The 23,533-nt window shown below is 46.9% G+C and overlaps 1 protein-coding gene across 1 annotated transcript in view; it reads right to left on the reverse strand.

Moving 5' to 3' along the window:
* The window catches only part of LOC142312750 (polycystin-1-like), a 258,417-nt gene that overhangs the window by 155,188 nt on the left and 79,696 nt on the right, over positions 1 to 23,533 (reverse strand). The window contains exons 8-11 of the mRNA XM_075351738.1: positions 20,907 to 21,019; positions 20,579 to 20,726; positions 14,778 to 15,031; positions 10,326 to 11,081 (exon numbers count right to left, since the gene is read on the reverse strand). Of these exons, the coding sequence (XP_075207853.1) occupies positions 10,326 to 11,081; positions 14,778 to 15,031; positions 20,579 to 20,726; positions 20,907 to 21,019 (1,271 nt within the window). The remainder of the gene's footprint in view (positions 1 to 10,325; positions 11,082 to 14,777; positions 15,032 to 20,578; positions 20,727 to 20,906; positions 21,020 to 23,533) is intronic.

Here is a 23,533-nt window from a genome sequence, read left to right on the forward strand (position 1 = left end):
AAAGTTTGTTATCGGGATCCACATAGCGCAGTAAAGGTCCGGATCCGAGCAGGTTCAAAAGTACCTGTGCACAACCCCCAGTCCAAGAATTCTCAGGGAACTCCAAGTAAGGCCGGCTTCTCACTTGCGATTTTCTCGCAGTAGTGCAATACGAGAAATTCTCGCATTGCACTCGGAAACATGTTAATCAATGAGGCAGTTCCCATCTGCTATTTTTTTCTCAGTCCGGACTGAGAAAAAAAAAAAAATCGCAGCATGCTGCGTTTTGGAGAGTTTCTCGCGCGAGTCTCTCCAATGCAACTCTATGTGAGCGGGTAAATAAACGGATGTCACACGGACCGGCACTCCACACCATCCTAGTGACATTCGTTATTCTAAATACATTTATCGCATGTTTCACAAAACACTGGAAATGAGTGAGGTCTCACAATGTCGGTCAATCTCTATCTCTGTCAGTCGGTCTCTTCCTCTCGGTCTCTATTCGCTCTCTGTCGGTCGGTCTGTCAGTCTGTCTGTCGGTCTCTCTCTTTCTCTGTCCATATCAGTCTATTCCTTTCCCCCCCTCTCTCATACTCACCGATCCCCAGCTCAGCGCTGCACGGCGTTCACACTGCTCCGGCGGCTTCTCCTCTTTTGAAAAACTTATTATTCAATCTCGTATTCCCTGCTTTACCCGCCCACCGGCGCCTATGATTGGTTGCAGTCAGACACGCCCCCACGATGAGTGACAGCTGTCTCACTGCAACCAATCACAGCTGCCGGTGGGCAGGTCTATACCATCCAGTAAAATAAATAAATAATTAAAAAAAAACGGCGTGCGGTTACCCCCAATTTTAATACCAGCTAGGGTAAAGCCACACGGCTGAAGGCTAGTATTGTCAGGATGGGGAGCCCCACGTTATGGGGAGCCAACCACCCTAACAATATCAGCGGGCAGCAGCCCGGAATAGCCGCATCCATTAGATGCGGCAGTCCCGGGACTGTACCCGGCCATCCCGAATTGCCCTGGTGCGGTGGCAATCGAGGTAATAAGGAGTTAATGGCAGCAGCCCATAGCTGCCACTAAGTCCTAGATTAATCATAGCAGGCGTCTCCCCGAGATACCTTCCATGATTAACCTGTAAGATTAAGAAAATGAAGACATACATCAAAAAATCCTTTATTTGAAATAAATAACAAAAACACCCAACCCTTTTTCACCACTTTATTCAAGTCCACAAATACCCTTCCATGTCCGACGTAATCCACAGAGGTCCCTCGACGCTGTCAGCTCTGCTACATCGGAAGCTGACAGAGCAGTCACAGACCACGACCGCTCTCTGTGAGCTCCCCGTAGCAACTGAAGTGAGTAGCGCTATCAGCGATGACATCACTCAGGTTACCCGTCACCAGAGATCTCAGTGGGAGGACTCCAGCTGTGGCAGCGGGTAACCTCAGTGACGGCACCGCTGATCGTGCAGCTCACTGTGGTCACTCAGGGGATTTGTGGTCACCGGTGAGACCTTCACCGGTGTCCGAAAATCAGGGGCCATGCCACACAGACAGAGCCGCAGGATGACAATGAAGTTGAGTGAAGTTCATCCGACTTCATTCTGATCGTGCGGCTCTGTCTGAGTCTGCTGTCAGCGGCCATTCAGCTCTGCTACATGGCTCTGTCTGTGTCTGCTGTCAGCGGCCATGTAGCAGAGCTGAATGGCAGATGACATAGTAAAAACGGATCCCATACGCATCAAACATGCATTGCACACGCACTGCAATCATGAGAAAAATCCCAGGATCGCAGTGCAGTTGCATTGCACACTGATCATAACGTGAACTGAAATCGTCCGACTTTTTATCATGCAACTCGGACCGATTTTACACGCATAAGTGTGTTTCCAGCCTTACTATCCGGATCTAGCAACTCTGATAATTAAAAGAAAATAAATCAAAAAAGGCAAAAGCATGCGCTTTATACCGTACTTACCGGTTTCCAGCAGAGCTGTAAAGGGCCCGTTAAACGCTACGATATATCAAACGATATGTCATCGGGGTCACATCGTTAGTGACGCACATCCGGAATCATTTGACATATTGTAGCGTGTCACAGCTACAAGCGACTGTGAACGACCAAAAATACTCAATCGAACGTCCTTCTGCGCGCCGGTTGTTCATCGTTCCCGAGGCAGCACACGTCGCTACGAGTGACACCCCGGGAACGATGAACTGCAGCTTACCTGCATCCCGCCGGCAATGCGGAAGGAAGGAGGTGGGCGGGATGTTACGTCCCGCTCATCTCCGCCCCTCCGCTTCTATTGGCCGGCCGCTGTGTGACTTCGCTGTGACGCCGAACGTCCCTCCCCCATCAGGAAGAGGATGTTCGCCGCCCACAGCGAGGTCGTTTGGGAGGTAAGTAGTGTGATGGGGTTACCGACTTTGTGCGACACAGGCAACAAATTGCCCGTGTTGCACAAAAGATGGGGGCGGGTGCGATCGCACATGCGATCGCACAGTTAATCGCCGCATGTAAAGCGGCCTTTACTCTAGTTCCGGGACCGCTCATACTACTTCCGGGGCACCTCATTGGCCTTCATACATATGCAATGCTTCCGGCGCCCACCGGCAGTCCCAGCGTCTCTGATTGGTTGCAGTCAGAAAGTGCCCCACCCTGTATGACAGTGTGTCTGACTGCTCTCAATCACAGACACTGCGTGAGTGTCTATATTGGTGTAAAAATAAATAAATAAAAATTTGGATTATCTTTGATTTTGACGTACTTTCAGCAGAGCACCACCTGGAACGGCTGTATACATGACTCCTGGAACAGCTGATCGACTGATTCCGTGAGTACGGCATAGCCAAACAGCATAGTGCAGCAGTGCCCAACATTTTCTTTTTTTAAAAAATTTGGTTAGGGTCCCCCCATATTATGATACCCAACACTGATAAAGTACACAGCTACAGGCTGCAGCCCTCAGTCGTGAGCTTATCTTGGCTGTGTATCAAAAGAAGAGGACCTCATGCGGCTTTTTAAAAATAATGGTTTAAATAAATCATTTTAAAAAACAGCATTCGGTCCCCCTCAATTTTGATACCCAGCCATGACAAAGCCAATAGCTGGGGGCTGGTACTCTCAAGCTGGGGAGGCCCATAATTATTAGCCCCCCAGCCTAAAAATAGCATCCTACAGCCGCCCAGGATTGTCACATCCATTAGATATGACAGTCCTGGAACTTAACCTGGCTCAACCCGATTGCCCTGATGCAGAGGCAATCGGGATAATAAGGGTTTAATGACAGCTAACAGCTGCCACCAAGCCCTATATTAGTAATCGGAGGCATCTATGAGACCCCCATTACTAATCTGTAAGTGAAAAGAAATAAAACATAAAACACGGAAAAAATCCTTTCTTTGAAATAAAATACAAAAACCCACCCTCTTTCTCCCCTTTATTAACCCCCCAAAACATCCAGTTCTGATGTAAACCACACAGGTTCCATGACGATTCCAGAAATGCTACATACTGAAGGCACAGCGCGTGGGTACAGAACATGACTGCATGTTGTGGGCTTAAGGTGGAGAATGACTGAGATGCAGCGATGAGCGGTGATGTCACTCAGTTTATTTGTGGTCACAGCTGGAGTTCCCACAGTCCCCCACCTGTGACTGCAGGTAACCTGGCACCTCCTGGCAGAAAGTCTTTGTTTTTTTGCCAAGAGATTCAGATTTGATGCTGAAATTTATACACCATTTTCCTGCACCAAATCTGAATCTTCTGGCAAAAAATTGCATCAAAAGATGATGAGGTTTTGATGCGATAGTGATGCAATTTTTGGCCAGGAGATGCAGATTTGGTGAAGGAATATGATATAAAAATTTCAGCATGAAATTTGTATCTCTTGGCCACAAAATGCACAAAAACAGTTTTGACACAGTTTTAATCCGGTTTTCTGCCAGGAGATGCAAATTTGGTGCTGAAAGGAGATGCAAATGTGGTATTTAAATGTCAGCGGCAGATTTCCGCACCAAATTTGCACCTCCTGGCAGAAAAACACATCGAAACAGCGTCAAAACCGTTTTAGTCCATTCTTTTGCCAAGAGATGCAGATTTGATGCTGCAATTTATACACCATATTCCTGCACCAAATCTGCATCTTCTGGCAAAAAACCCCCGCATCAAAACGATGCAGTTTTGATGCAATATTGATGCGATTTTTTTTTTTGCCAGGTGATGCAGATGTGGTGCAGGAATATGCTGTCTAAATTTCAGCATCAAACCTGCATCTCTTGGTCAAAAAATGCACAATAACTGTTTTGACGCCGTTTTGGTGCGGTTTTCTGCCAAGAGTGGAAATTTGCTGCAGAATTCTGGCACAGACATTTCAGCACCAAATTTGCAGGTCCTAGCAGAAAACCGCATTAAAACAGTTTTTGTGCATTTTTGACCAAGAGATGCAGATTTGGTGCTGAAATTTCTGCACCAGATTTCAACACCAAAATTTTTGATGTGTGTTTTGATGCGTATTTTTTGCCAGAAGATGCATATTTGGTGCAGGAATATGGTCTAAAAATGTCTGTAGCAAATCTGCATCTCTTGGCCAATAAATGCACAAAATCAGGTTTAATGAGGTTTTCTGCCAAGAGGTGCAAATGTGGTTCTAAAATGTCTGCGCCAGATTTCAGCAGCAAATTTGCACCTCCTGGCAGAAAACCACACCAAAACAGGGTCAAAACTGTTTTTGTACATATTTTTGAGAAAAGGGATGCAGATTTGGTGCTGAAATTTGTACACCATATTCCTGCACCAAATCTGCATCTCTTGGCAAAAAAAAAAAAGCATCAAAACACGGTCCATTTTAATGCGATATTGATACGATTTTTTTTGCTGGAAGATGCAGATCTGGTGCAGGATTATGGTGTGTAAAGCCTGCTTTACACACTTCAATAGATCTTTCAATCCGTCGTCGGGGTCAAGTTGTAAGTGACGCACATCCGGCATCGTTTGTGAGGTATCTGGGTGTGAAACCTACATGCGATCAATATTGAACGAAAATACGGTGATCGCATACACGTCGTTTATTCCTCATACATTGGACGTTTGGTAGTACGAAACTAGTCAATTGTAACGTGTGACATCCCTCATACGATTTTGGTGTCTGAGGCTATGTGTGCAGGTGTGCGCTCTGCACCGCAGCTTAAAAAAGGTCTGCTTCAGAGCGCAGCTGAAAAGCTGCGTTCTGAAGCGCCTCACAATGTCTGTCATGCACTAATCTCTGTCAGTCCGTCACTATCTCTGTCCGTCTCTCTCTGTCCATGTCAGTCTATCCCTCTTACCCCCTCTCTCATATACTCAACGATCCCCGATGCTGCACGGCATTCACACTGCTCCGGCGGCTTTTACTGTTTTGAAAAAGCCGGCCGCCCATTAAACAATCTCGTATTCCCTGCTTTCCCTGCCCACCGGTGCCTATGATTGGTTACAGTGAGACACGCCCCCCACGCTGAGTGACAGGTGTCACACTGCACCCAATCACAGCAGCCGGTGGGCGTGTCTATACTGTGTAGTGAAATAAATAATTAAAAAAAACGGCGTGCGGTCCCCCCCAATTTTAAAACCAGCCAGATAAAGCCATACGGCTGAAGGCTGGTATTCTCAGGATGGGGAGCTCAACGTTATGGGGAGCCACCCAGCCTAACAATATCAGCCAACAGCCGCCCAGAATTGCCGCATACATTATATGCGACAGTTCTGGGACTGTACCCGGCTCTTCCCGATTTGCCCTGGTGCGTTGGCAAATCGGGGTAATAAGGAGTTATTGGCAGCCCATAGCTGCCAATAAGTCCTAGATTAATCATGTCAGGTGTCTATGAGACACCTTCCATGATTAATCTGTAAATTACAGTAAATAAACACACACGCCCGAAAAAATCCTTTATTGGAAATAAAAAACACACACACATTCCCTGGTTCACCACTTTAATCAGCCCCAAAAAGCCCTCCTTGTCCGGCGTACTCCAGGATGGTCCAGCGTCGCTTCCAGCGCTGCTGCATGGAGGTGACCGGAGCTGCAGAAGACACAGCCGCTCCGGTCACCTCCACGCAGCTAATGAAGACAGCCGTGCAATAAGCTGATCTGTCACTGAGGTTACCCGCTGTCACTGGATCCAGCGGTGGCCGCGGGTAACCTCAGTGACAGATCAGCTGATCGCACGGCTGTCTTCATTAGCTGCGTGGAGGTGACCGGAGCGGCTGTGTCTGCTGCAGCTCCTGTCACCTCCATGCAGAAGCGCTGGATGCGACGCTGGAGCATCCTGGATTCCGCCGGACATGGAGGGCTTTTTGGGGCTGATTAAAGTGGTGAACCAGGGAATGTGTGTGTGTTTTTTATTTCCAATAAAGGATTTTTTCGGGCGTGTGTGTTTATTTACTGTAATTTACAGATTAATCATGGAGGGTGTCTCATAGACGCCTGACATGATTAATCTAGGACTTATTGGCAGCTATGGGCTGCCAATAACTCCTTATTACCCCGATTTGCCAACGCACCAGGGTAAATCGGGAAGAGCCGGGTACTGTCCCAGAACTGTCGCATATAATGTATGCAGCAATTCTGGGCGGCTGTTGGCTGATATTGTTAGGCTGGGGGGCTCCCCATAACGTGGAGCTCCCCATCCTGAGAATACCAGCCTTCAGCCATATGGCTTTATCTGGCTGGTTTTAAAATTGGGGGGAACCGCACGCCGTTTTTTTTAATTATTTAATTATTTATTTCACTACACAGTATAGACACGCCCACCGGCTGCTGTGATTGGGTGCAGTGTGACACCTGTCACTCAGCGTGGGGGCGTGTCTCACTGTAACCAATCATAGGCGCCGGTGGGCGGGGAAAGCAGGGAATACGAGATTGTTTAATGGGCGGCCGGCTTTTTCAAAACAGTAAAAGCCGCCGGAGCAGTGTGAATGCCGTGCAGCGCCGGGGATCGGGGATCGGTGAGTATATGAGAGAGGGCTGCTCAATTCAGTTACTCAGGGGATTAGCGGTCACCGGTGAGTCTTCACTGGTGACCGCTAATCAGGACGCGACACAGACAGAGCCGCAGCATGACAATGAAGTCGGGTGAAGTTCACCCGAGTTCATTCTGACAGTGTGGCTCTGTCTGTGTCTGCTGTCATCTGCCATTCACCGCTGCTACATGGCTGTCTGTGTCTGCTGTTAGCGGCCATGTAGCAGAGCTGAATGGCAGATGACATAGTAAAAACGCATCCCTACACATTACACACGCTTGTCAAGTCAATAAATAAAAAAAAAAAAAGGGTGCCCAATGCATACGTCACAGAACACATGATCTAAAGGATCGCACACAAAATTGATCAATTTAACATAGGCTACTAACGCTCGTGTGACAGCAAATGAACGACCTACGTGCAATCTCATTCAATCGCATATGCGACCTGGGCGTGTCACATCGCATACGAGATCGCATACCTAATTGTAAGGTGTAAAGCTGGCTTAAGGGGCACTTTGCACACTACGACATCGCAAGCCGATGCTGCAATGCCGAGCGCGATAGTCCCCGCCCCCGTCACAGCTGCGATATCCTTGTGATAACTGCCGTAGCGAACATTATCGCTACGGCTGCTTCACATAGACTCACCCGTCCTGCGCCCGTCACTCTGGCCGGCAACCCGCCTCCTTATTAAGGGGGCGGGTCGTATGGCGTCACTGCGACATCACACGGCAGGTGGCCAATAGGAGCCGAGGGGCGGAGATGAGCGGGATGTAAACATCCCGCCCACCTCCTTCCTTCCGCATATCCTACGGAAGCCGCAGTGACGCTGGTAGGAGATGTTCCTCGCTCCTACGGCTTCACACACAGCGATGTGTGCTGCCGCAGGAGCGAGGAACAACATCGGACCATTGCGTCAGCGTAATCATGGATTATGTGACGCTGCACCGATGATACGATTACGACGCTTTTGCGCTCGTTAATCTTATCATCGAGCATTTACACACTACGATGTCGCATGCGATGCCGGAAGTACGTCATTTTCAACTTGACCCCACTGACATCGCACCTGCGATGTCGTAGTGTGCAAAGCCAGTCTACGTTTCAACATCAAATCTGCATCTCTTGGCCAAAAAAATGCACAAAAACTGTTTTGACGCCGTTTTGGTACGGTTTTCTGCCAAAAGGTGCAAATGTGCTGCAGAATTCTGGCGCAGATATTTCAGCACCAAAGTTGCACCTCCTAGCAGAAAACCGCATTTTTTGACCAAGAGATGCAGATTTGATGCGGAAATTTTTACACCATATTTGTGAACCAAATCTGCATCTTCTGGTAAAAAAAAATCCCATCACAATTGCATCGAAATCACATTGTGTTTTGATGCGTTTTTTTTGCCAGAAGATGCAGATTAAGTGCAGCAATATGGTGTATAAATTTCAGCACTAAATCTACATATCTTGTCAATAAAAAAAAACATTTTTTTGCCAGGAAATGTAGGTCTGCAAACTCAGTGACTTTACCTGAGGTGATGTCACAGTTTAATGAGTTTACATGCGGACAAAGCTGGGGTACCGTGGGAACCTTCAGTTATGACCGCAAATAAACTGAGTGACGTCACCGCTCATCACTGCGGCTCAGTCATTCTCTGCCTGAAGCCCACAGCGTGCGGTCATGTTTTGTGCCCTGGTGCTATCACTTCAGTATGTATGTAGCAGAGCTGGAATCATTGTGGGACCTCATGGTGATTACATCGGAACTGGATGTTTGGGGTTAATAAATTGGAGAAAGAGGGTGAGTTTTTCCTGTATTTTCGTTCAAATAAAGGATTTTTTTTGCTTGTATTTTATTTCTTTTCACTTACAGATTAGTAATGGGGTGGGTCTCAGACCCTTCCTTACTAATCTAGGGCTTAGTGGCAGCTTTGATTTGTCATTAACCCCTTATTACCCCGATTGTTACCGCACCAAGGCAATCGGGATGAGTGGGGTAAAGTTCTGAGATTGTCACATCTAAAGAGTGAGACAATTCTGGGTGGCTGCAGGCTGCTATTTGTAGGCTGAGGGGCCCGATAACCATAGGTCTCCCCAGCCTGAGAATACCAGCTGTCAGCTGTTGGCTTTATCATGGATGGGTATCAAAATTGGGGGGGGGATACTGTTACGTCACCACCAGAGTCCGCTCCAGCGACTTCTGATCCGATCGCCATGCGACGCCATGTTCCTGCCGTGGATGGTGCTGGTGATGGGAGAGGAGTCGATGCCAGCAGCACCGGTGGGCGCAGGCTCCGATCATCCACTGGGCTGGGTTATCTTGGGATCTGCAGTACCACTGGCTGACTGTGGGTGCGGTGTGTCTTCCAGCTGAAGTTGCCAGCGTTCAGCTACAGCCAATGGGAAGACACCACACCCTTCTTAGCTCCCCTCCTGTCTCCTCACCTCTGCCAGAGATAGTTCTGATTTCCTGGCTTCTGGTCTGCCCTATTCTGTTTTGTGATTCCTGTGTGCTGACTTCTGCGTGTTTTCTGGGGACCATAACCAAACTTTTTTTATTCATTGTTACACCACGATAGGGACATACACAGTGTGTGCGATTGGTTGCAGTCAGACACGCTGTCACACAGGGTGGGGGTACAGTCTGACTGCAACCAATCACAGTTGCTGGGACTGCCGGTTTGTGGGAGAAGCAGTGCATATGCATGAGGTTAATGAGCGGCCCCTGAAGCAGGGTTACAGCTATGCAGGAGACTGCCAAGTATAACACTCTTGATCTAATCCCCCTATCCCTTGTACCTCTATTTTAAAGCCCTGGAGTCTGGTCCCCATAGACTTATATGGGGACCAGCATCCGGGCAGATATCTGGGATCAATTATGGGCCAGAACCATTTTTTTTTTTTAAACCTGATAGGACCCGCCGATCTTGGATATATGCGAGTCCGCCCATCACTACTCAGGATATGTTGAGCCAAGAGGAAAGATAGCGAAGGACACATCTGTAGTCTCCCATGGAAGTGGTATATTCCCGTGGAAGCATTGCTTCCTGTAAAAGCAATGTTTTTAGGTGAGAATCTTTCTCTCACATTTCTATTTTTTCCTTACAAAATCCGACAGAGAAACTACAATTTTAACTTGAAGATTATAAAGTTGGACAGTAGAGCCCCATGGAAGTCATATTATAGCTTTTTTCAACTTAAAGGCTACACAGAGCCAAATTATGGTAGTGTGCTTAAGGCTGGCTAAGGTGGACTGGAAATTCCAAAATTTTCATTAAATAATGACACATAATATTAATGTATGCATGTGGAGATGGATGTAAAGACTTGCTATAGTGCCTACATACCCGAGTCTGGTTTAATTGGATGTGATTAGATCCATTGGTATGAATTTGGAGGTCCTGGATAGCATCATAAGTCTCGACTTGTATGGTGATATTTTTGACACTGAATTCATTGGTCAACTGGATGGAGAGTAGAGTGCTTTGTGAAATATTAAAATGCAAAACCATCCAAGAAAATCCCACATATTCGGAACGGACAGTGCAAATCGGCACAGAAGATGCAATTTGTGAAGGACATTCCGGCTGCATAATGGAATCTCCGCTCTGTAGAGTTGTTAACCAGTGAACATGGGCAAGACTTGTACTGCGAGCACTGATAACAACCAGATTATCCTCCTGAGTTGGCAGATGTAAAGAGTCATTGCGAGCTGTAGGGTGAACAATCTGCACATCAGTGATGGGACTTCCAATATTGACCTCACAAGTGGCTGTAGTTGAACTAATGACATTTGTCACAACGGCACTGATTGTATATGTTCCAGTCTTCTGAAAACCCCATAATAATGGCGAGACCACAACACTGTGTGCCTCTGAACCATACAACACATGGAGGTCACAAACAGCATCATCAACCCAGCTGACAGAATCTATAAGAACAGACTCTTTCAGCCAACCCTGATTTGTCATGGTGATATAACTTTGCCGCCAAAGTGAATCTGAATTAGAGGTGCAATGCAAGAAAGACCCCTTGGCACCTATGTGTTGTATGGAAAGAATATCATCAGGGTATACAGAGTAAGACAGGTGAGACAGCTTGACCTGCAAGAGAAATAGAGTTAATCCAATTATATCTCACTATATTGAATTATTACATAGGCATAGTAAAATAGAAATATATGTTTAGATTTTTAATGTATAATATATCTTACATTTCATCAATCGTATAGTTAAGCTCCTGAGCCCCAGATAATCTGCAATATCGGAGATAGAATATTGAGCCCCTATAGGTTACTGGGCCTGGGTGCGACTACAACTTTGGCACCAGCTAGAGTTAACCTGCATTTTTTCCCTCTCTCGAATAACATTGGAAAATTGTAGCCTTACAATATGTGAATGTCAGTAATGCCTCTAGTTGATTTGTACTCAGTATGTAATGCCCCTGAGACTGGTTGATACAGGGTATCTCATTATATCCTTCCTGGGCAGGAAGAGGTTAACCTGGTAAGTTTACACACACCTCACATAGCTCATCTAAACACAGTCAGGAAGTGACTCAGCCAGTTCCTTGCAGGCCCAGGTACTGGGGGAACTCCAGGTTACCATAACAACGATCTGGATCCTTGCAAAGGTAGGGGGCAGGAGTAGGAGTAAGTTACAAATTACAAAACAGACAGGAAGTCGAGGTCAGTTCCAGTCAGACATTGACAGAGCAGACACGCTGTGAAGCAGCAATCCCTCAGGGAGGCAAAACAGAACTGACTGGGATGTAACACCACACCGATCTCTGCAGGAGTCTCCTGCAGAGGGGATGCAGCCAGACCAGGGCTAGTAATACCTGGAGGGACGGGACCCGGTACCAGTAATGGTGGGCTAAAGGAGTACAGTCGCAAGGGAGAGTATGGTGTGAGTACTCACGGGACTGAGCACAGGCGGCGTACAGAGCCCTAGTTCAGGAAGACGCTTCAAACTCACCTGATAAAAACCATCAAGGACCTCACCGATGTTAGTGTCTGGGGCACAGCAGCAAAGAGGGAACCATGGGAAAGGGGACAGAGGTCCAGCCCATAGAGAGGTTCATGCTGCATGCTATACTGGCCAAGACAGAGAGTGAGAACGAGAGCAGGAGGGGATCCCAAGACGCTTCAGGCCACGGGGACCCAACAAGTACAGAGTTGTGCACGGAGGAGAAAGCCCACCGATTATCAGACCGCACCGGACCTCTGACCCGCCTGGGATCGACCGGAGTCTCTGACGGCGAGGACCAGCATCTGGGGCGCGATACCATCTTAACCAGAAAATAAAAGCATCTGGAACCTGCACCTGGTGACTCTGTGAGTAAATGCCGCCACCCTGCGCTTCGGCTCTCCCGTGGACTGCCAGCCCGTTCTCACCAACCTCCCGGGGTAATCCCGCTCCGCCTGTGGGGAGCGATACGATCCTGGCTGCACCCAACACCTGCCACGGAGAGAGACTGTGCAGCGGTGGCTAATTCCTGGTCACACACATCGGGTGGCGCTGCAAAGCATCCCCTATTCCCATCCAACACCGCCCTGGGAGAGGAAAAGTCACAGGAAGGATCTGCAGCGGAGGAGGCTGAGACCCAGTCGCCATTGCAACCGTCGACATGCTTCCCAGGGACCCGTCGCCCTTCTTCCATCCCTATTTACACTGGACACCAGTTTGTTTGTCTTTTCATGTAGCCGACGGGGCCATGGAGCTGGGTCAGGCCAGTCACAGCAACCCCAAGAAACCACTGGCCCAGTGACGAGTATCCAAAGGCCCCATGGAGTGCTACAAGTACATTTTTACTTGTCTTCGCTGAAACTTCCGTGTGAATTCAGCAATATCAATAGTATGCCCAACACCCCTACAGGAGAAATTAAGCATTGCACAGTGCCTATTAGGATCAAAGGACTGCTCATGTAATATATGCTTGGTCCCAGGGAGAGAAAAATGCTCTTACTAACTACTGTCCATTTGGGCTATCATATTACAATTGCCTGAATCCTAAAAGAATAAATTACGTTCAGATCATATACTGAACAACAATATAAACACAAAACTTGGTTTCGATCCCATTTTTCATGAGCTGAACTCAAAGATCTAAGACTTTTTCTATGTGCACAAAAGGCCTTTTTCTCTCAACTGTTGTTCATAAATTTGTCTAAATCTGTATAAGGGACCACTTGTGCTCTGCCGAGATAATCCATCCACCTCACAGGTGTGGTATATCAAGATGCTGATTAGACAGCATGATTATTGCACAGGTGTGCCTTAGGCTGCCCCCAATAAAATACCATTCTAAAATGTGCAGTTTTATAGTACAGTATAGTATAGCCCTGTACAGTGAAAACAGGGATTCATCTGTGAAGAGAACACCTCTCCAATATGCAAGACACCATCAAATGTGAACATTTGCCCACTCAAGTTGGTTACGACGGTGAACTGCAGTCAGGTGGAGACCCCACTGAGGACAATGAGCCTGCAGATGATGTTCCCTGAGTCGGTTTCTGACAGTTTGTGTAGAAATTGCTTGGTGACGCAAACCAATTGTTGCAGCCGCTGTCCAGGTGGCTGATCTCGGAAGATCTTGGAGGTGAAGATGCTGGATTTTGAGTTCTTGGGCTGGTGTGATTACACATGGTCTGTGGTTGTGATGGCGGTTGCATGTACTAGCAAATTCTCTGAAACGCCTTTGGAAACGGCTTATGGTAAAAAAAAAATGAACATTCAATTCACGGGCAACAGTTCTGGTGGACATTCCTGTAGTCAGCATGCCAATTACACGCTCCCTCAAAACTTGCAATATCTGTGGCATTGTGATGTGTGATAAAACTGCACATTTTAGAGTGGCCTATTATTGTGACCAGCCTAAAGGCCGCTTTACACGCTACGACATCGCTAAAGCGATCTCGTTGGGGTCACGGAATTTGTGACGCACATCCAACCGCGTTAACGATGTCGTTGCGTGTGACACCTATGAACGATTTTGAATCGTCGCAAAAACGTTCAAAATCGCTAATCGGTGACATGCCCTCCTATTCCCAATTATCGTTGCTGCTGCAGGTACGATGTTGGTCGTCGTTCCTGCGGCAGCACACATCGCTATGTGTGACACCGCAGCAACGAGGAACCTCACCTTACCTGCGGCCGCCGGCAATGAGGAAAGAAGCAGGTGGGTGGGATGTTCGTCCCACTCATCTCCGCCCCTCCACTTTGATTGGGTGGCCGCTTAGTGACATCGATGTGACGTCGAACGAACTTCCCCTTTAGAAAGGAGGCGGTTCGCCGGTCACAGCGACGTCGCTAGGCAGGTAAGTAGTGTGACGGCTCCGCGTGATTTTGTGCGCCACGGGCAGCGATTTGCCCGTGACTCACAAACGATGGGGCCGGGTACGCACGCTAGCGATCTCGCTAGCGAGATCGCAGCGTGTAAAGTGGCCTTAAGGCACACCTGTGAGCCATCTAATCAGCATCTTGATATGCGACACCTGTGAGGTGGATGGATTATCTCGGCAAAGAAGAAGTGCTCACTAACACAGATATAGACAAATTCGAGAAAAATATTTGAGAGAAAGAGGACTTTTGTATAAATAAAAAAAGTCTTAGATATTTCAATTTAGCTCGTGAAAAATAGGAGCAAAAACAAGTGTTGTGTTTATGTTTATAATTTTGTTCAATATATTATAACAAAATGAAATTGTATAATGATTGCAAATTTTAGATGTTTATTATAAAGAACAGCTTTCTGTCCTAGGAAGGAAATGTCACATGAAAAACACCATCTATTCTTACCTGGATATTTTGCCTCTTCTTGCTGGGTGAGAGAAGTAGTGGGATGTCAGCGACCGGAGAGTATAATGGTGGAGTTCCAACATATCGAGGTGGGTGTACGTAGCTCTCAGAGGTATAAATACTGCAGGGATGGTTAGGATTAAGACAGCTTTCAGTAATGGAGCACCACTGTTTGCCATTGGGACAGACCCCGGTAGTGTTACACAGAGGATGTGGATGGCAGGTAGCAAAGGGCGACTGCTGAAATACACAACCTTCACAAACAAGCAAAAGAACACAGATTAATATAGGAACAATCACATTTTATGCTATAATGGTATTTTTTTTTGATTGACATTTCACCAATGATGGGACATGAAATTTGCATATAGTCTATATGATCTACCTTATGCTGTTTAATATGTCAAATATTACTGGCAGTTCTGGCTATTCACATTAAGTTTTGTCAACTGTAATAAGGTAACATGTTAGTATATATATTACAATGCAACTCAGACCTTTCATGGTTCTAGTGAACTGGACATAGATCAACATTAAACTCTATGAGGTACTTTACATGTTGCGACATCGCTAGCCGATTGTAGCGATGCCGAGCGTGATAGTCCCCGCCCCCGTCGCAGATGCGATATCTTGTTATAGCTGCCGTAGCGAACATTATCGCTACGGCAGCTTCACACGCACTTACCTGCCCTGCGACGTCGCTCTGGCCAGCGACCCACCTCCTTCCTAAGGGGGCGGGTCGTGCAGCATCACAGCGACGTCACACGGCAGGTGGCCAATAGAAGCGGAGGGGCGGAGATGAGCGGGACGTAAACATCCCGCCCACCCCCTTCCTTTCTCATTGCAGGCGGGACGCAGGTAAGGAGATGTTCCTCGCTCCTGCGGCTTCACACACAGCGATATGTGCTGCCGCAGGAACGAGGAACAACATCGTACCTGTCGCTGCAGCGAAATTATGGAAATGACCGACACTACACAGATCACCGATTTTCGACGCTTTTGCGATCGTTTATCGGTGCTTCTAGGCTTTACACGTTGAGACGTCGTTACCGGCGCCGGATGTGCGTCACTTTCGATTTGACCCCGACGAGATCGCAGTAGCGATGTCGCAACGTGCAAAGTACCCCTATGACCAAAGTTCCATTGAGAGTGACGGGAGGTCCAGGTATCACAGACTTAATATGGATGTTAAAATGTGAGCATATTACAGCTGTTTCTTATGTTAACCACAGATATATTTTTTCCACCACACAGGAATAGCTACTTTTGTGAGAATACTAAATATTTTTCTATATGCTTTTCTACTGTGAGAGTACAATATATATATATATATATATATATATATATATATATATATATATATATATATGCTTTTCTATATTTTTTTTATATAACTACTATATACCTTTCTATAACCAAGTTTTCTTTTGTATATGAGGAGCAAGATGGAGTTTTAAAACCTGCAGCTGATGTCTGCAGGTTTTAAAACTATCGGGTCATCACAGGGTATTGTATAATCTGCCCTCCCGTGCAATATCCACCTCCTCCTTGGTTTTGGGTCCCTAACCACATGGCGTTGCCTACATCAGCTAATCAAATCCTAGATACACTCTGCACCACACCCACCAAACACACCAGTGGACGGCCTGAGTGGAATAGGTTCGTCCACCTGGGGGGGGGTTGGAGAAGAGGTCAGTGGTGTCAGTAGGAGAGAGTCGAGCTTGAGGAGTGAAAGTGAGAGGAGGTCAGGAGCAGGACTCCTGGGAAGCTATCTAGGTGGCAGACGGTGGTCTGGGCCTAGAGGAGCTGGACCCCTGGTCGCAGATGATCGTGGCAAGGGGCACGGATCTGTCGAGGAGGACAGCCGGTGGCCTTGCACCATCACCGGGCTGGGACCAAGGCACGACGGGGTACATGGACCCTAAGTCAGGGAGTAGCTTCAGGCAACTTGACAATTTACCCGAGGCGAACAGAGTCTTCAAGAGCCGTTCCCACCCGCTCCAAAATCGGGGAACTAGTGCAATGAGGGGGATAGGACTTTCCACTCAATCCGTCCAGAAAATCCCAAGCGTGAACCCTGAGAGCAAGCTCCCACACTTAGCCATAGTGGGGAGTGGGACCCAGCAGGTTTCATACCACCGGGACCACCCAAGACATAAACTTAGTGCCAGGAGGCAGGTCACGGATCACCAGGCAGCACCATTGGGGATGGGACCCAAACTAAGCTAACCTCAGTGGTGGCGGTGTCCAGAACTTTGGTTTATCCAGTTGTAGGTGTCAGCTTAATGGACTGTGTGAGTGCGCAAGTGACCCCCTTTGCATCCAACGGCACTTCCCCTCACCATCACCAAGTCCTGGGGTATTCCCCCCTACCCATGGAGGGTCACAACACATGGCTGCCCCATTCCATCATCCCTGGGTACTCCCAACTGCAGCGGTGGTACTTCTAATTACCACATACCACGGGTGGCATCACGAACTCTAATACATTCCCTGTAAATACCCCCCTTCATTTGAGTGGCCGCACGACCCCCGGGTCCGGAGTCCCTTGAGCCACCGCGGATCCGGATGCGAGCAGCTCGGCTGCTGGTATGGGGGCGGCACAACGGGGTAGCAAGAAAAAAAAATTCCAAATGTCAAAATTAGGATAGACACATGTAACATGTTGGTTTGCCAAGTGCATACATTTAAAGCAAATCTATTACAAAATTTTCGCTACCCATTCTGAGATTACTTACAGCAAAGATGGGCTGCAATGTTTTCATCGCCCAGGCCAAAAACTAGTACTCTTCCAGGATACAGCTAAACCCCCACTAAGTGGAGGCATCACAGGTGAGGAGAAAATCACACACACACCTCCATGGAATGGAGGGGCCGATTGCTGGATGATAAAACTGCACACTGATGGCTTGCATAGAGCGCTGTTCACACATGCAGATGCACAGTCACAAGCCCACAGCCTATTAGATAACTGCCATACTATTAGATCAGGTGGGCTGCCAAACCATACTCCATCTGTGGATCATACCCACAGGAACTCTAATATGCAAGGCCTAACAGAAAGGGGCCTGGCTGTATCCTGTACAAAAAATTATGAGGTTTTTAGTTGGTATTTATGGCCATAAAAACGGAAGCCTACAACCCTCGTCTCGGGAACCTCATGCTCGTAGGTCCCTACACTAAATATAAAAATAGCAACAAAAAGAGGAATAAATATCCTCCAAAAATTAAGTATTACTTACAGCAAAGATGGGCTGCAGTGTGTACACCGCCCAGGCCAAAAACTATTGCTCTACCAGGATACAGCTAAACCCCCACTAAGTGGAGGCATCACAGGTGCAGGAGAAGCAAACCACACACACACTTCCAAATTCCTCTTTATGTTGCACAGATGGAGTACGGCTTGCAGCCCGCCTGATCCAATAGTATGGGTGTCACCTAATAGGCTGCGGGTTTGTGACTGTGCATCTGCATGTGTGAACAGCGCTCTATGCAAGCCACCAGTGTGCAGTTTTATCATCCAGCAATCGCCCCCTCCATTTTTTATAAATGTGTGTGTGATTTGCTTCTCCTGCACCTGTGATGCCTCCACTTAGTGGGGGCTTAGCTCTATCCTGGTAGAGTACTAGTTTTTGGCCTGGGCGATTTATTCTTCTTTTTGTTGCTATTTTTATAACCATTCTGAGAGCAGAATAATGTAGGGGATGTGACCCTGTTTACAATGATGTCTCATTTACTGAGATGCTTGTTGACATTTTGATAAAATCAGAGTTTTGTCGGCTGCAGTCTAGCTGTTCTCTGAATGTTGCACTCTGTTTAACACCGCACACACCCCAGATTGGCAGTTTTCTACCCATGTACAGTGTACATAGGAAGCTGCCAATCACTGAGGGTGGCGGAGTTATAGAACTACAAAACTCACGAATGGGGGAACCACTTGCCAGCAATTTTACTAGTCCTCTAGTGATGATTCCCTGCTGATAAAACTGTGATTTAATCAAAACTACCCTAAGCAGCCCAGTATGTGAAACATTGCTGGAATCTGGGTCTCTGTCTCTACATTGTGCTGCTCTTAGAATAAGGGTTTGCTAACACCTACGTATAAATAGACCTAGTGCAATGTGTCACTTACTGGGCTGCTTAGGGTAGTTTTGATTAAATCATAGTTTTATCAGCAGGGGATTATCACTAGAGGACTCGTAAACTTGTGGTACCTCTATTCATGAGTTCTGTATAACTCCGCCTCCATCACTGATTGGCAGCTTCCTATAAACACTGTACATGGGCAGAAAACTGCCAATCCAGGGTGTGTGCAGTCTTAACCTCTTCACGACACATGACGTACTGGGTACGTCATGGATCGTGTGAGGTTAATCCCCGCGGGCTGCCGTGGTCACTCCGTGGCGATCCATGGACATGTCAGCTGATCAGCTGATTTCATTAACCCCTTACATCTTGCAGTTTAATTCTGACAGCGAAATGTATGAGCGCGCCGCCGTAAGCATAAGTTACCCACCCCCATCGGAAGTCACGTGACCTGATCACGTGACCTCCGGTAGTTGCCATGGTAGCACAGGGTCATGTGATGACTCCTGTAGCTATCATGAGTAACTTTCTCTCACTGCCGGCAGACTGCCGTGTGTGAGAGTTAAGCAGCTTTTCTCCAGATCTCAGCTGTGGAGCTATGATCTGGAGAAATGGAAGAGCGATCAGACTGCTGATCAGTATAGTCCCCTAGGTGAACTAGTAAAATAAAGAAAAAAAAAAGTTTTAAAAAATTAAAAAAAAATAAAAAATCTAAAAGTTCAAATCACCCCCTATTTGGCCCATTGAAAATTAAAGGGTTACAAAAAATATACACATATTTGGTATCGCCGCGTTCAGAAACGCCTGATCTATCAAAATATAAAATCAATTAATCTGATCGCAGCAAAAAATTCCAAACGCCAAAATTATATGTTTTCGTCGCTGCAAATTTTATGCAAAATGCAATAGCAGGCGATCAATACGTACCATCTGAGCAAAAATGGTACCGTTAAAAATATCAGCTCGGGATGCAAAAAATAAGCCATCACTGAGCCATAGATCCCGAAAATTGAGAACGCTACGAGTTTTGGAAAATAGGGCGCCACTTTTTTTGGACAAACTTGTGATTTTTTTTAAACCTCTTAGATAAAAGTAAACCTATACATTTTTGGTGTCTAAAAACTCATATAGACCTAAGACATCACACCAACACATCAGTTTTACCATATAGTGAACATGGTGAATACAATATCCCAAAAACTATTGTGTGATCGCACTTTTTTTGCAGTTTTTCTGCACTTGAAAATTTTTTTCTGTTTTCCAGTACACTATATGGTAAAACTTATGGTTTCATTTAAAAGTACAGCTCGTCCCCCAAAAAACAAGCCCTTATGTGGCAAGATTGATGGAAAAGTAAAAAAGTTACGGATCTCGGAAGAGGGGGGAGCAAACCCTCCCCCCCCCCCCAAAAATGGAAAATCGCTCGGGAGTGAAGGGGTTAAACAGAGAACATTAAACATTCAGAGAACAGTTAGACTTTTATCAAAATGACAACAAGCAGCTCAGTAAATGAGACATCATTGGAATCTGGGTCACATCCCCTACATTGTTCTGCTCTCAGAATGGGTAGCAAAAATCTTTAGGCAGATTCCCTATAAATGTATGCACTGTCCAAACCAATATGTTAAATATTTTCTATGCAGTATACATATCTACTTATGTGTAGCCATCTCTGTATTAGTAATTCATTAAAGAATTGATAGTGACAAACATACCAGGGGGAAGCAAATGTTGATCTGGAGTGCAAAACGGCCGCAGGATCTGCACTCGAACCTGGTATTCACGGTGAAGAGGTTGGGTTCCAAATTCAAGAGACAGCGGAAATCCAGAATGGCTGAACCAAAGACCAGGAAATAGCATCACCTGCAACAAATGTGGAATAATGGGACAAAACGTGTACATAATATCCATACTGGGTAAATTTGTACATAATGTTGCATTTTTGAAATATTATGAGCTGTGCTGATAACTTTTATCATATAAAAGTGCAAAATGTCTGAAAAAGTAAGTTAGGGAGTAAGATCAGGGACGTCATAGACTTACTTCAATGTCACTTTCAAGGTCTTCATGTAAAGAAGATAACGTAGCATTCTCTGCGTCAGCCTCATCAAAAACAGGAATACCTACCAGGTAGACGGGGGCATCAGGGAGGTGGACTAAAAAGAAATGCACATAAAGCAATGTCAGCAATACATGTAATGGACTACACAGTCACAGACCACTCACTGGACTCAACGGACGATCTAATTTGTGAATCCGATGGTACAATATACAGTAAAAGGTAATATTGTGGTACCATGTTAGCCAGTAAAATCTATTGAAATACTATGCCCCAAGAATGACAAAAGTATTTTAGGAGTGATATAATTATTCTGGTTAGCCTATAAAAGTATTAGCAAGCTTTCAGAGTATCAAGGCACCTTCAGCCTGAAGAAGGAGCCTTGATGCTCTGAAAGCTTGCTAATATAATTTTTCTGGTTAGCCTATAAAGGAATCACTCATAAAATACTTTTGGAGTGTCATAGTAGTGTTGTAGTAGTGTAGTATCACTTCTAAAATACTTTTGGCATACTTGGGGCATAGTATTTCAATGGATCCGATGTTGAAATTCCATGCCCGACTCTTTTCTTAAAGGAAATAAGCAGCCACCAGAAATGTCTGGCAACAGCTCATGTCGCACTTACCTACAGTGCCAGATTAAACCTCCTGGAGGCCCTCAGGCACTATCTTGGGGCACCGCCAGCAAATTATTTCCTAATACATTTTTAAATTTACCAATAGCAATTTTGATTCACCAATTACTTTTATTAGACAGAACAAAAATTAACCTAGATTAGGTCATTAGCTAACAATGAGCTCAGGTGTATGCCTAAATGTACTTGTCTGTGTTCCAAAAGCTTCTATTTCTGAATGTTCTTTTATACCATAGAGTCGTGGAGAACAGAACTGGACGAAAATTATCCAATGATCATTACAAAACGGCAGCAAATCCATGTGCTGGTAGATATTTCAATAAAGCTAGAGGAGTAGGGGTCATAGATGCCAAGGGCCAAAAAGTAACTTAGCCAAGATAATTAAAGGGAACCTGTCAGGTCCCCTACACCCTCCAACCCAGCAGCATTAAAACTTTATGTCAAAATTTCCTGCCTAACCAGCCCTGTATGATGATATTCACTAAAATCAATGCTAAAAAAAGGACTTACAAACTGCGCTGTTCCTATGCTAATTAGGGTATTGACTAGTCGATGGGTCGTTAGTTCCCCAGACTAGTCAGCCATCTTTCTGTGTTATCAGGTCTATGTGGGCATGATAACATGACTACCACTAGCTAGCGTCATTGCCAGCTACTGGAAATCTTGCTCATGGAAAGCTGCTCTTCCGATCATGCGTATTACGCCTCTCTGATGCCAGGACACTTACACCTGGATTCAGAAGCTCAATGTTAGTGAACAAAGCCACGCGCATGTGTGTCGCCCTGGGCAAGCCAGGGGACACAGGTCACACACCACCACACCCCACACTCCAGGTAGGCACATCACAGCTAACCTACAAATCCTTGTTGCCTTCCTCCAGGAGTCTGATGATGCACACCAGGGGGTGGGCCAGGCGGTTGGCTCCGCCCACCAAGGAGCTCACAGCTCTGGAGGCAGGAAGAAACCAGGCAGTTGAGTCCAGGAGGAGGAAGTGGAAGGAGTAACAACGGAGAGTTGAGCTCAGGGAGGAGCAGGAGTGAGGAGCTAAGTAGAGGAGTTAAGTGAAAGTGAAAGTAGTAAAGGAGGAAAGCAAGTGAAGTGACAGAAGAGAAAGAAAGCCTGAAGGGTCCAGCTTTGTGGAGGGCCAGAACAGCAAGGTCAGCAACGGCGGTGACTGTCTGGAGGGGGACCGTTTGGAAGTTCCTGGAAGGACCCCGTTGGCTGTGTGCCCGGTGGTCTGGAGCAGTGTTCCGAAGGACAGTCAGCACCAGGGCAGGGGCCTCTCGGACCCCGGCAAGGCTAGGAGTCGCCAAATTTGCCGAATCCGTCAGTGACGGGGACGCAGCTCCCCCAACAACCAAGTCCCGATTGAAGGCAACAGCCCAACCCGTATTGGAGAGACACCGCCACCGCCACGGCACCAGTTTCTCAGGGCCAGCGCCTGCGGGCAAAGTGTAGAGCTCCTCCGGCCCAGATTGCAGCCGGGGAGCGGGTAACCGGAGGGAATCCACCGATACCACAAGTCAAACAAAGGTGCAAGGAAGAGGGACATCACCGTCACCTACCGGGAGTGCAGGTGCAGCCGTCTGTGGGACCGTCCTACCAGCCGTTTGGTTTACCGTACAAACTGTGTCCACGTCTCAGGCTGAGTGAGTACCACAGTGCCGCAAGGCACAGCGCTGCCCCCGCGTCCCTGCGCCCACCGGGCCCTACACTTTACATCTCATCACTGGGCCCCGGGATCACCAACCCCTACCCACGGAGGGGCAACACAACACCTGGCTGCTCCGCATCACCATCCCCGGGACCCCCATACTGAGCAGCGGTGGTGCAATCACCACAACCGTGGGTGGCGTCACGAACTATAACAATCCCCACACCCAACAAACCCCCTTTCACTCACGGGCGAGGAGTGTCGCTCGAGAAACCCCGGGATCCGGCCCACAGCTCGAGCCACCAGGATCAGCTGCCGGACCC

The sequence above is a fragment of the Anomaloglossus baeobatrachus genome, chromosome 5 (genome assembly GCF_048569485.1).
Source record: "Anomaloglossus baeobatrachus isolate aAnoBae1 chromosome 5, aAnoBae1.hap1, whole genome shotgun sequence".
NCBI lineage: Eukaryota > Metazoa > Chordata > Amphibia > Anura > Aromobatidae > Anomaloglossus > Anomaloglossus baeobatrachus.